Below are 12583 nucleotides of genomic sequence, written 5' to 3' on the forward strand. Positions count from 1 at the left end.
TTTTTTTGGCTGTGCCATGTGGTATGTGGAATCTTAGTTGCTCAGCCATGGACTGAATCCATGCTCCCTGCATTGGAAGCACAGAGTCTTGACCACTGGGCTTCAAGGGAAGTCCCCCCTTCAGCTCTTCTATATTCTAATAGATTACCTGCTATAAAAAAAAACTTAAAATATAAAGAATATAAAAAGAAAAACTTAAAAAATAAAACTCTATAAAAGAAAAAGTGCTTCAAGAGCTGATGTCCATAGGAAGCATTCTGGGAGTTTCTGTGTGCAGATGTCTAGTCAAAGAGACAATTTTGGCTTTCATCTTAAAACTTTACATTTTAAGGCTCAGCACATTAGATTTTTCTTAAGGGCAAAGACTGGGTTTCCATACTTATTCTATAGCTTCCTATAACTGCTATTGTTTGGTTTTCCACAGTGGAATATCTCACAGACAAATATTGAAAACAAGAAAGGGTTTCTTACTCAAGAAATATAAAAAATGCTGGGTTAAACCAAATAAAGCACGCTGCTTACACAAAGCTTCTCAAACCTTTAATATATATTGTGAGCCTAAAGTGGGGCAGGAGAAGGCAACGGCACCCCACTCCAGTACTCTTGCCTGGAAAATCCCATGGACAGAGGAGCCTGGTGGGCTGCAGTCCATGGGGTCGCTGAGGGTCGGACACGACTGAGTGACTTCACTTTCACTTTTCACTTTCATGCATTGGAGAAGGAAATGGCAACCCACTCCAGCGTTCTTGCCTGGAGAATCCCAGGGACGGGGGAGCCTGGTGGGCTGCTGTCTATGGGGTCGCACAGAGTCGGACACGACTGAAGCAACTTAGCAGTAGCAGCAGCAAAGTGGGGCAAAGTAGGCAAAATTTTCCACTGTTTTTGAACCCTAGAACTATGGCCTCATGGAATGATAACTGAGATACAATGAAACTGATGTATAGGATATGGGTGCTATCCATATGGCCATTACATTTGGCCTTTATCCATCATTGCATTATCCTACTATGGTTTATGATTTTTGGTGAAAAAAATGAATTAGGAAGCTGGAAGATCTGATTGAGAAACTCTTCAAGAAAAAGTTCAAAATACAGAAGAAAGACTAATGGATATTGAGGATAAAAGGGACAGTGTTCACATCTGGAAAATGAAAGTCCTGGAAGACCAAAGGAATCTGAAAGCATGCTGGGTGAACTACTAGTCTACTGGAAGAGATATTCACAAGGTTAAAAAGCCAGTGGTTGCAAGCACAGTGATCTAGACAGGGCTCCTCAACCTTGGCACTGGTGATATTTTCAGCTGGCTAACTCTGTTTTCTTTATTGTAGCGGGGGATGTCCTGTGCTTTATATCCTGTTTTGTAGCATCCCTGGATTCTACTTTGCAGATTCCAGAAACACCCTCTACAATGTGATATCCCAAAATGTCTTCAGATATTGCCAAATGTCCACTGGAGGCAAAATTACCCTTGATTGAGACTTACTGGTTTATAATTAAAAGAGTCACCATCTCTCTCTGCTCTGCTAAGTCGCTTCAGTCATGTCCGATTCTGTGCGACCCCATAGATGGCAGCCCACCAGGCTCCCTCGTCCCTGGGATTCTCCAGCCAAGAACACTGGAGTGGGTTGCCATTTCCTTCTCCAATGCAGGAAAGTGAAAAGTGAAAGTGAAGTCGCTCAGTCGTGTCCGACTCTTCGCGACCCCATGGACTGCAGCCCACCAGGCTCCTCCGTCCATGGGATTTTCCAGGCAAAAGTACTGGAGTGGGGTGCCATTGCCTTCTCCAATGCATGAAAGTGAAAAGTGAAAGTGAAGTCGCTCAGTCGTGTCCGACTCTTCCTGACCCCATGGACTGCAGCCCACCAGGCTCCTCCGTCCATGGGATTTTCCAGGCAAGAGTACTGGAGTCACCATAAGAGCACTAAAAATGCATAACTTCAAAATCAACAGATCTAATGGGAAGAAGAAAAGAAGAATCAAAGAAACATAAAATACAGTAAAGTACCTAAAGAAAGATGGCAAAAATAAGTCCTAATAGAACAGTAAGTGTAATAAATGTAAATATGCTATTCTAGCAACTTAAAGGTCAAGAGACCTTGAGTTAAGAAATAAAAAGCACACAGAAAGAGCTACACTTAAAAAAGAAGATAAAGAGTGCAAATAAAGAAAAGACAGATCAAAGAAATATGAAGCAGAAGAAAACTGAGAGACTAGCAGCCTTAAATAGTTAAAAAAAAAAAAAGCAAAATTCAAGACAAAGAATAGCACAGTGGACAGAGCCAGATCGGTAACAATAACCTATAAGAAATTGTAGAGGAAATAGATGTAAACATCATGAAAATCCATGCACTTAGTAATCAGCATTAAATCTGCAAAGTATAAAACTTATAGAAGCAAAGGCAGAGATACAGGAGTCAAAATTAAAACAAAAAATTTTTGTTACCGATTTTGACATACTCACTCAAAATACAGAAGAGAGAAAATAGAATATACAATAGGTAATTGAATTTATGTGCATGTGTGCTTACTTGCTCAGTTGTGTCCGACTTTTTGTGACCCCATTGACTAGCACACCCAGCTCCTCTGTCCATGGAATTTTCCAGGCAAGTATACTGGAGCAAGTTGCCACTTCCTACTCTAGGGGATCTTCCTAATCCAGGGATCGAACCCACGTCTCTTGCATTTCCTGCATTAGCAGGTGTTATCTTCACCACCATGCTACCTGGGAAGCCCAGCAGAATTTATGTAACTGAAGTTAAATATACATATGTACACATGGGAGAGAGAAGGAATCCTTGCTTTGTGAGGTGCCCTATGAACTGAAACATGTACATATAAGTATTGTGTCCTTGTTTTACGATATTTATAAACATTGAGCATGGATAGGTCACAGAAGAAGCCCTCAAAAATTAGAAAAAAATCAGTTTGATCCAGGCCATAATCTCTAACCTCACACAGATAAAGCAACCAAAAGGTATTGGAAGAGAATATATGTCCTCAGGCACCAGTCTATGGAAATGCTTTGAAGATGCCATTTTAGAAAATTTTTAATCTTAATTTCACTCCGAGTTCAGTCAGTTCAGTTCAGTCACTCAGTCATGTCTGACTCTTTGAGACCCCATTGACTGCAGCACGCCAGGCTTTCCTGTCCATCACCAACTCCTGGAGCTTGCTCAAACTCATGTCCATCAAGTTGGTGATGCCATCCAACCATCTCATCCTCTGTCGTCCCCTTCTCCTGCCTTCAATCTGAGTTATCATCTCTTAATTTGTTGAAATGTAAATGCATGAATATACTTTAGTTTCATCATGATTTAAAGTATTGAGCAGATTCTAGCATGGTATAAGGATAGCATGGTATATAACATGATATAATAATGACATGATTTATTAAAATGCTAAGTTAATAAGATCACTCAGTCATGTCCAACTCTTTGCGACCCCATGGACTGTAGTCTATACCAGGCTCCTCTGTCCACAAAATTCTCCAGGTGAGAATACTGGAGTGGATAGCCATTCCCTTCTCCGGGGTATCTTCTCGACTCAGGGATTGAACCCAGGTTTCCTGCATTGCAGGCAGATTCTTTACCATCTGAGCCACCAGGGAAGCCTCAAGTTAATAAGAAGGTTAGTTTTGCAAATTATAAGCATATGATGCCTACTTTACCTATTCAGTTATATTTTCATAATGGTAATTGCATACTTATTTCATATTTCAGCAGTTTTAATAAGGGTTCCTTCCAACAGAGTCAAAGGAATGGCTATTTTTAGAAATTGATCATCCGAAAGAGGGTTTTAAGATATTCAGCTTTTTAACATATTGGGATGTAAAATGAAGAAGTGGAAAATACTTGAATTGATCTACTCTAATTAACTTAGCATTCTAATGGTTAGAGGTTTTAACAGTATCCTTCAGTTGATGTATCCTAATCCAAATATATACTACTGTTTTCTCAGTGGGAGGAAGCCATGGGCATTGCTCAATCTTTAACCCTAAGTATAGGACTCACAAACAATTAGCTTTCACTTGTCAAAGTCATGTGAAACTTATTTCCTGGGAATAGTGATGAAAACTGTATCTGTCTCTATGACCAAACCATAAGCTTCTACCCATTTAATGACAATGAAAGTCTCTTCCCAGGTTCCTCTGGGTTTGGTAAGACATTTTTACATTTTATAATGTACAACTGAAACAATTGAGCACATGTTTGACAACCATGGCTAGGCTCAGCGAATCCTGGGAATTAGAGTAATTTGCCATGATGCATCCAGAGACTAGAGCTACCTGACAAGTTAAATCAAGATGCAATTTAATGATCAACAGGCAGTAAGTGCACAGTATCTCATCAATTCCATGCAATGATCCTGAGAAGAAAGTTATGTTTTTCCTCTATAGCCAGGTCAAGCTGACACTGAAACCCCATATCTTTCCCTATTCTGTGTCATAGGGGAGAGAATCCTTCATCACACTCTTGAGTTCAGGAACCACCCCATAAATCAGGGCAACCAAATGTGATTTCATGGTGAAAGTAACAATAATGCTTCTATTATTGTGCTATGGCTGGCTTCCTGGCTAAAGACAACACTGATGACTTGGTGGCAGCATCAGTGAGCAGGGCCACATGTCCCCTTTCAAATCCAGATTACTTTGGCAGAAGAAAAGTCACGTTTGTCTAGAGAGCTCTGGAGGTCAGAGTTGAGAGGCCACAAATCTGGCCTCACATGGACAGTTAGATTACCCCACTGATGTGGAATGGCCTGTAGGTTAAGTTACCCCCAAATGTCCCATGATGTCTCCGTGGTCAGCGTGGGGTCTGCCGCCAGGGTAGGCAGCTGTGTGGCCTTGGGAACCACTAACTTGGCATTTCCTCAATTGTGGAATGACAGATTAGATGAAATCACTTGAGCTCTATGATTTGCTCTTTGGCAAGGCACTGTGAATCTGGCAGATGAGTTACTAAGGACTCACAAATAATGAACTTTTAAGATTCACAGATAATTTTGGATGTGGAAGTTGTTTTTGAAATGCTATGCCACCGAAAGTGTTGGCATTTTGCATTAAATCACTTCACAGTTATATATGTGTTCTACTGTGGGAAGAACAAACTGTCAAACTGAGATTCTCAAGAGGATGCGCTGTGTTTACTTTTGTCTCAGTCGAAATGTCATGTTAACACCAGATTCTGTTCATTCATGGAGTTGCAGGACACTCGATACTGCTGACTCTCCCTTCCTCAAACACCCCCTCTCTCATCTTCTATGACGTGGTTGCCAAGTTCTTCTACCTCTCCATCGAACCTCCACCTTCTTTCTGAGTTCCTCCTCTGCCTCTCCCTCTTTCTGATAGGGACCTTCTGGTGCTTTATTTCTACATACAGTCCCTGAGTGAATTCTTCCACTCTCAGGGACAACTACCCCAGATCTACACCTCAGCCTTGATCTAGGGCTGAACTCCAGATTCTTTCATCTCTTCCCATGGATGAAGGTTTCCACCTCTCTCTTCTGCCATGCTCCTACTCCAACTATTCCTTGACTTGAGAAATAAATGCCATTGACATCACTGCAGGAAGGTACAGCTGTGAAGAGCTGATTCAAAACCAGATCTGGGTTCATCCACCTTATTAGGACAGACTGGAATGTGTGTGTGTGTTTTTTTTAATAGCTGAGTAATATTCCATTGTATATATGTACCACAATTTCTGTATCCATTCATCTGTCGATGGATATCTAGGTTGCTTCCATGTCCGAGCTATTGTAAGTAGTGCTGTAGTGAACAGTGGGGTACGTGTGTCTCTCTTAATTATGGTTTTCTCAGAGTATATATCCAGCAGTGGGATTATTGGGTCATATAATAGTTCTAGGGCTTCTCAGATGGTGCTAGTGGTAAAGAGCCTGCCTGCCAATGCAGGAGATGTAAGAGATGTCGGTTTGATCCCTGGGTGAGGCAGATTTCCTGGAGAAGGGCATGGCAACCCGCTCAGTATTCTTGCCTGGAGAATAGAGGAGCCTGGTGGGCTACAGTTTATAGGGTTGCAAAGAGTTGGACACGACTGAAGGGACTTAGCATGCACGTACGCATGGTAGTTCTATTCCTAGTTTTTTAAGAAATCTCCATACTGTTCTCCATAGTGACTATATCAATTTATAAACAGGGGGCTCAATCCAGTGTTCTGTGACAAACTAGAGGGGTGGGTTAGGGTGGGAAATGGGAGGGGGTTCAGGAGGGATAGGACATATGTATACCTGTGGCTGATTTTCATGTGTGGCAGAGGCCAACACAATATTGTAAAGCAATTGTCTTCCAATAACTGCATTTTGTTCTAATACTTCTCAATACTGTACAATTATAATCTTTGAAAATTATTACTCAAGAGGGCTTCCCTCATAGCACAGTCAGCAAAGAATCTGCCTGCAATGCAGGAGACCCAGCTTTGATTCCTGGGTCAGGAAGATCCCCTGGAGAAGGGAATGGCAGCCCACTCCAGTATTCTTGCCTGGAAAATCTCATGGGCAGAGCCTGGAAGGTCCTAGTCCATGGGGTTGCAAGGGTCGGACAGGACTTGGCGACTAAACCAGTTACTCAAGAACAAATAAAAAAAATATAGATCTGGGGTCAACAACCTAATTATCTAAGGTGTTAAACAAGTAACCATCATAATTAAAGTAGAGATAGGCAGAAAGGAGAATGTGGAAAAACTGAAGGGTGCAAGCTAGTCTAAAAGGAAAAGTTAATCCTTTACTGCAGCTCACTAGAGCCCTGTGGAAACACTCAAAAAAAAAAAAAAAAAAAGATTATTACATCCAGTCCCATCACTTCTGGTCAAATAGATGGGGAAACAATGGAAACAGTGACAGACTTTATTTTCTTGGGCTCCAAAATCACTGCAGATGGTGACTGCAGCCATGAAATTAAAAGACGTGTGCTCCTTGGAAGAGAAGCTATGACTAACCTAGACAGCACATTAAAAAGCAGAGACATTACTTTGCCAACAAAGGTCCATATAGTCAAGCTATGGTTTTTCCTGTAGGCATGTATGGATGTGAGAGTTGGACCATAAAGAAGGCTGAGTGCTGAAGAATTCATGCTTTGAACTGTGGTGTTGGAGAAGACTCTTGAGAGTCCCTTGGAATGCAAGGAGATCCAACCAGTCAATCCTAAAGGAAATCAACCCTGAATATTCATTGGAAGGACTGATGCTGAAGCTGAAGCTCCAATACTTTGGCCATCTGATGTGAAGAACTGACTCATTGGAAAAGACCTTGATTCTGGGAAAGATTGAAGGCAGAAGGAGAAGGGGATGACAGAGGATGAGATGGTTGGATGGACTCACCGCCCCAATGGACATGAGTTTGAGCAAGCTCCAGGAGTTGGTGATGGACAGAGAAGCCTGGCATGCTGCAGTCCATGGGGTCATAAAGAGTCAGACATGACTGAGTGACTGAACTAAACTGAGTGTCGAAAACTAAACTGAAATTACTCCACATATAAGTGCATATCTTGGTTGCATATATTGTATTGCTCTGGACTTATAAACAAATGGATTTAAAAGCAGGGCTTCCCTAGTGGCTCAGATGGTAAAGAATCTGCCTGCAATGCAAGAGACCTGGATATGATCGCTGCATCAGGAAGATCCCCTGGAGAAGGAAATGACTCTCCACTCTAGTATTCTTGCCTGGAGAATTCCATGGACAAAGGAGCCTGGCAGGCTACAGTCCATGGGGTCACAAAGAGTCAGACACGACTGAGGGAATGACACTTTCACTTTAAAATCAAGCTTCTCATATTCACTCACTCATAAGTAGAAGAGCAAATGTATAGTTGCAATGGTGATGACATTTGTGTTCAGCTACATCCTGCCCTGCTACCTCCCAATTCTCTGCCACTGAATAGAAGTGGGAAGTGATGCCTTCGTGCGTGGTCTTCTGTGTGTTAGAATGTGGCATATAACACATTTGGTTGTGAATCATGCACTTTAATGAAATGATCCCGTTTACTGAAACAGTAAAGCATCTTTTAAAGTGAACTATGCATTACATACTTGTTGAACGCCTGAACCAGCGTGCTCTGACCATTATTTCTGCACTAAGTGCTGTTCTACTCACCGATGAGGTACATGCCGATCCAGTCCCCAGCATCCACTTCCTCCTTGATGTCCCAGTGGATCACCAGGTCCTGCGAGTGCCCTATGGAGTAGTAGGAACTGCTGACCATGAGTGTGGAGCGGCTGTCCGAGGTGACCAGGTCGGTGTCGCTGGTGGAGCGGGGGATGGTGACGGCACCATGGGGGCCAGTCCTGATGGCCACACTGTGGTACTGGCCTGGATTGTAGCTGTGGCGGAGCGGCTCCTTGCACCGGCGTCGATTCTGGGAGTTTCTCGATGGAGATGCCATGGCGGCCAGGCCTAAGAACCTGTTCTGGTACAGATTCTGTGGGGGCAAACAGTCAGTCAGCAGGGGCGGGAGATGCTGGCTCCACAGGCAGTCACGGGCTTCACAGGGAAGGGAAGATGGGTTGGGGGAAGCCAGCAGGGAGAGAGCAGCCCTTTTAGGAAGATTTGGAATAGACACAGAGCATTTTTCTCGGGGCCAAAGTGGTAGCTCTGGGTTCAGGTGGCGAAGGCAAGAACGAAATACACACTCACCAAGGGGCCACGCCTTTCCTTGTTCTGCTGGGGTCTCTGCCTCCCTCAGCCCCCTCCAGCCTGCTAGGTATCAGAAGGCCAGGAATGTCTACAGAATGACCCAGTGGTGCGACGGCCCCCAAAGTGTCATCTCTTGAGTTCTCTGGCTAAATTCAATTGGATCCAACTTTACCCTTCTTTACGGTAAATGATGGTTATTATCACAGCACATTTTAGTGATCTCTGTGGCATTTGAGACCCTACACACAACCCAGAATCAGAGGCAGTCCCTGCTGGAGGAGGCGGTCACTGTCTTTCATTTACAACTCTCATTCTACAGCAGGTCACTGTACCACCTGAAATGCCTCGTAAGGATCTCAGATATCCTAGTAATCTTCAAACACTGCAGTTTTCACCAAAATCCAACCTCAGAAGACCATGTCTCCCTTAGAGCTAATACTGTAGAAAATATTGTATTTGATGAGAAAAAAAATGCATTTTTTTTATTGTTTACAACTTGGAGCATTTCAAACTAGCTGAGCTGATACAGACCAATAACATGACTATTTTGCTACAGATGGCTTTGAAAACAGGGGGAAAGGCATCCTGTAGAATTGGAATGAGGATTCTTTTCTGAAACAAGCAGGGGTGATTTTTATTTCATCAAAGTATACTACAATTGGGATTTAAATGTACATTTTGGGGGTTCCTGCCTATAAAAGAACCTGCTGTTGTACAACTAATAGCACTTTTGTTTTTAAGAAGAGAAGATTAAGGTCTTAAAATCTGTTACATCATGCAGTTTAGATCCCAGGACTGTAACTTATTATACACATCCATCAAATGCAAGATATTGAGTTTCTGTTAACCAGCCAGGAGGACCAGACTCGGCACCAGTCTACTCTTGAGATGATATGTCTATTTAGCAGTAATTTGGGTCCATACTTTTTCCATCTTCAAAGATCAGGGCACTTGTAAAAAGCCTATTAACCTGATTAAGCACAGTGTTGGTATTTGGAATCTTGGGCCTTAATGGCCATATGTCAGGCCTATTTATTCATCATCTGAGTCTCTTGTTGGGACTTTTTCTAGCCCCACTGGTGGTAACCATGGAATTATTATTGGCAGAGAAGCCAGGCTTCAGAAAGCATCTTATCACACCATTGGTACCATATGTCTTTTTTTTTCTTTCTTTCTAATGTTTGTCACTGCAACAGTATGAAAATAGATGGACCATGGTGTTGCCTGGAAACCAGTCCACTTCTCAGGAACACAGGCGCAGACTTGAGCTTGGGAACAGCTCATGAACAGCCCACCTCACAGGCACCCTGGCTCTTCCAGACAGTCCAGGAGGATCACAGGAACCTGATCATTGTACAGGGGACTTTGCTCAGAGACCTTTGTAAAGCCTCCAAAATAAGGAAGGCTGCTGCTGGTGTGTAACCTTTCTTCAGTTTACATGTACTTTCTGTGCACCGATTGAATCTTATAGTGTTTTCATGGAGGTTTGAACAAATTGAGAGAGTAGCACCGACATATTCACTGCCACATGTAAAGTAGCTAGTGAGAAGCTGATGTGTAACACAGGGAGCTCAGCTCGGTGCTCTGTGATGACCTGGAGGGGTGGGATGGAGGGCTGGGAGGGAGGTTCGAGAGGAAGGGGATATATGTATATATACAGCTGATTCACTCTGTTGTTCAGCAGAAACTAACACAACATTGTAAAGTAATTACAGTCTAATTAAAAAAAAACACAAAATGACTACTTGGAATTAAATGAGATAATCAAGTATATAATTATGAGTCAGACCAAACAACGGGCAATTCTGGAGCATCACCTTCCAGTTTCCAAGCTGTGTATCCCTGGACAACTTACCGGATCTCTCTAGTCCTCTGTTTCCCCATCTATAAATGGGTTGCTGTCAAAATTTTATGAGATAAATGCAAATAAAGCTCTTACTATAGTAAGTGCTCAATAAATAAACATCAATACTTTGGCCACCTCATGCGAAGAGTTGACTCATTGGAAAAGACCCTGATGCTGGGAGGGGTTGGGGGCAGGAGGAGAAGGGGACGACAGAGGATGAGATGTCTGCATGGCATCACCGACTCGATGGACATGAGTTTGGGTGAACTCCAGGAGTCCATGATGGACAGGGAGGCCTGGCGTGCTGCAATTCATGGGGTTGCAAAGAGTCGGACACAACTGAGCGACTGAACTGAACTGAACTGAAACACTACTAGCGTTGTTTTAGTAAGAAAGCACCACTGAAATGGAGGTCCCAGGTAGTCAGCGAGCCTCTTGTACTGGCCAAGGGTCCTCACATGTGTCCTCAGATCCTCACACGTAAAATTCATTCAACAGCAGACTTTCAGCTCATCCTAGTTATGACCTTCCAGGTTTCCTCTTAGAAAACTGACACTGCGAACACTGAACAGGCCAGCATGTTTGGAAAGGTGTCCTATCTACCAGTCTTTGGATAAATCTTCCTTTTGCTTTGTGGGTAAAAATAAAAAAACAAAACAAACTTCCCTTTATTTGTCAGGTTACTGCTTGAATGGAATATTTTTTGCATCCATGTTGAGGCTGAGAGATTTTTATCTATGTCCTATCAGTCAGGGCTCAAGGAAGATTATAGAGTGCTTTGCTTTCATTGAAGACTTCTGCTGTGGTATTTTTTATTAGAATTGCCCAGAAACCAGGCAAGTCTCCTGACACTGTCAAATTACACCAGTTTACACCATCCACATGGTGGGAACAAAAGCACAGAAAGAAATGTTATTCAAGGAAGATGTCTCTCATTAATTTACTAGATTGGAATTAATGGCATTTTCCTGGTATTAGAAGGACAGCTTCAATGCTGCTCTTCAAAGACTGCACTCCGTCACCTCACCCCAGCTTTGTCCACATCCTCCTCACTCATGCTTGTTGGAAGGATTTACATTCTGCTTTGAGGTTATGCTTCAGCACCAGCTCAGCTGTAACCTCTCCTTATAGCCTTCCCCATTCCCAAGAGAGAGGGGCTTTCTACTCTGTGATCCCACAGGAATCTCATTTTCCCTGCAAGGATTCTCACTGTGTTATCTCTAGTTGACCCGTGTTGTGCCCTAAGCTATGAAGTCCCTGAGGCCAGTGTTTACCGCTCTTTATATCTCCTGGAAATTGCATGACATCTGGCACACACACACACAAAAGGGCTAAAAATTTTAATAGAATTTTACTCAATGAAGTCCCTTCTTATTCCACAAAGAGCTTAAAATGACTAATATATAAAATACAGAAAGATGTGATGTTAGTAGTAGATGGTGCAGGGAATGAAAAATACAGAGACAAACAGTTACGTAGGAAGAAGGCTAATATCAGACTCTACGCCATCACTTCCTAAACAGGTGTTTTTGTTAAAGACTCACACAGCTGCTTCTGGAATAGAGCAGGTGGATGGCTGATTTCCAACATGTCATTTCTTTGTGGCCATGTTCCCCCAAGACTTTCACACGTGTTCTAGTTTAAACTATAGACGCATCCAGCTAGAAGAAGCAGTTTAATCACTCTCTGCTCACATCTGAACTGTGGGAGAGAGATGAGCATCTGTCCTGTTTTTAAATAGCCCTGGATAAAAGACCACTCTTTCCCTAACAGCAACTCCAATATTTATAACTTCACAATTCTTCCTCATCTCTAAGGCAAATCTTCCCCTTCTTTCTCTTAGTTCCTTCACTCGACAGATGCAGAGAAGTTAACCATATTACTAACTGTATCCCAGTTTTTTCCCTATTCCATCAAGTAATCCAAATGTCACTTATCTTCTCTTACATTGTTGATAGGCAATAGACACAGATAAGGAAACCATAGAATATTAGTAACAATTTCAGTTACACTACAATTTTTTAATTATTGGTTCAGTAACATTGTAATTTTCTAATTATAGCTCTAGTTATGGGCTATGCTAAGCACATATTTT

The 12583-nt window shown here is 42.5% G+C and overlaps 1 protein-coding gene across 1 annotated transcript in view; it reads right to left on the reverse strand.

Annotated features, from left to right (window-relative positions):
• The window catches only part of HECW1 (HECT, C2 and WW domain containing E3 ubiquitin protein ligase 1), a 483654-nt gene that overhangs the window by 267238 nt on the left and 203833 nt on the right, over window positions 1-12583 (reverse strand). The window contains exon 3 of the mRNA XM_055590733.1: window positions 8103-8427. Coding sequence (XP_055446708.1) covers window positions 8103-8427 — 325 coding nt within the window. The remainder of the gene's footprint in view (window positions 1-8102; window positions 8428-12583) is intronic.

This window comes from Bubalus kerabau, chromosome 8 (assembly GCF_029407905.1).
Source record: "Bubalus kerabau isolate K-KA32 ecotype Philippines breed swamp buffalo chromosome 8, PCC_UOA_SB_1v2, whole genome shotgun sequence".
NCBI lineage: Eukaryota > Metazoa > Chordata > Mammalia > Artiodactyla > Bovidae > Bubalus > Bubalus kerabau.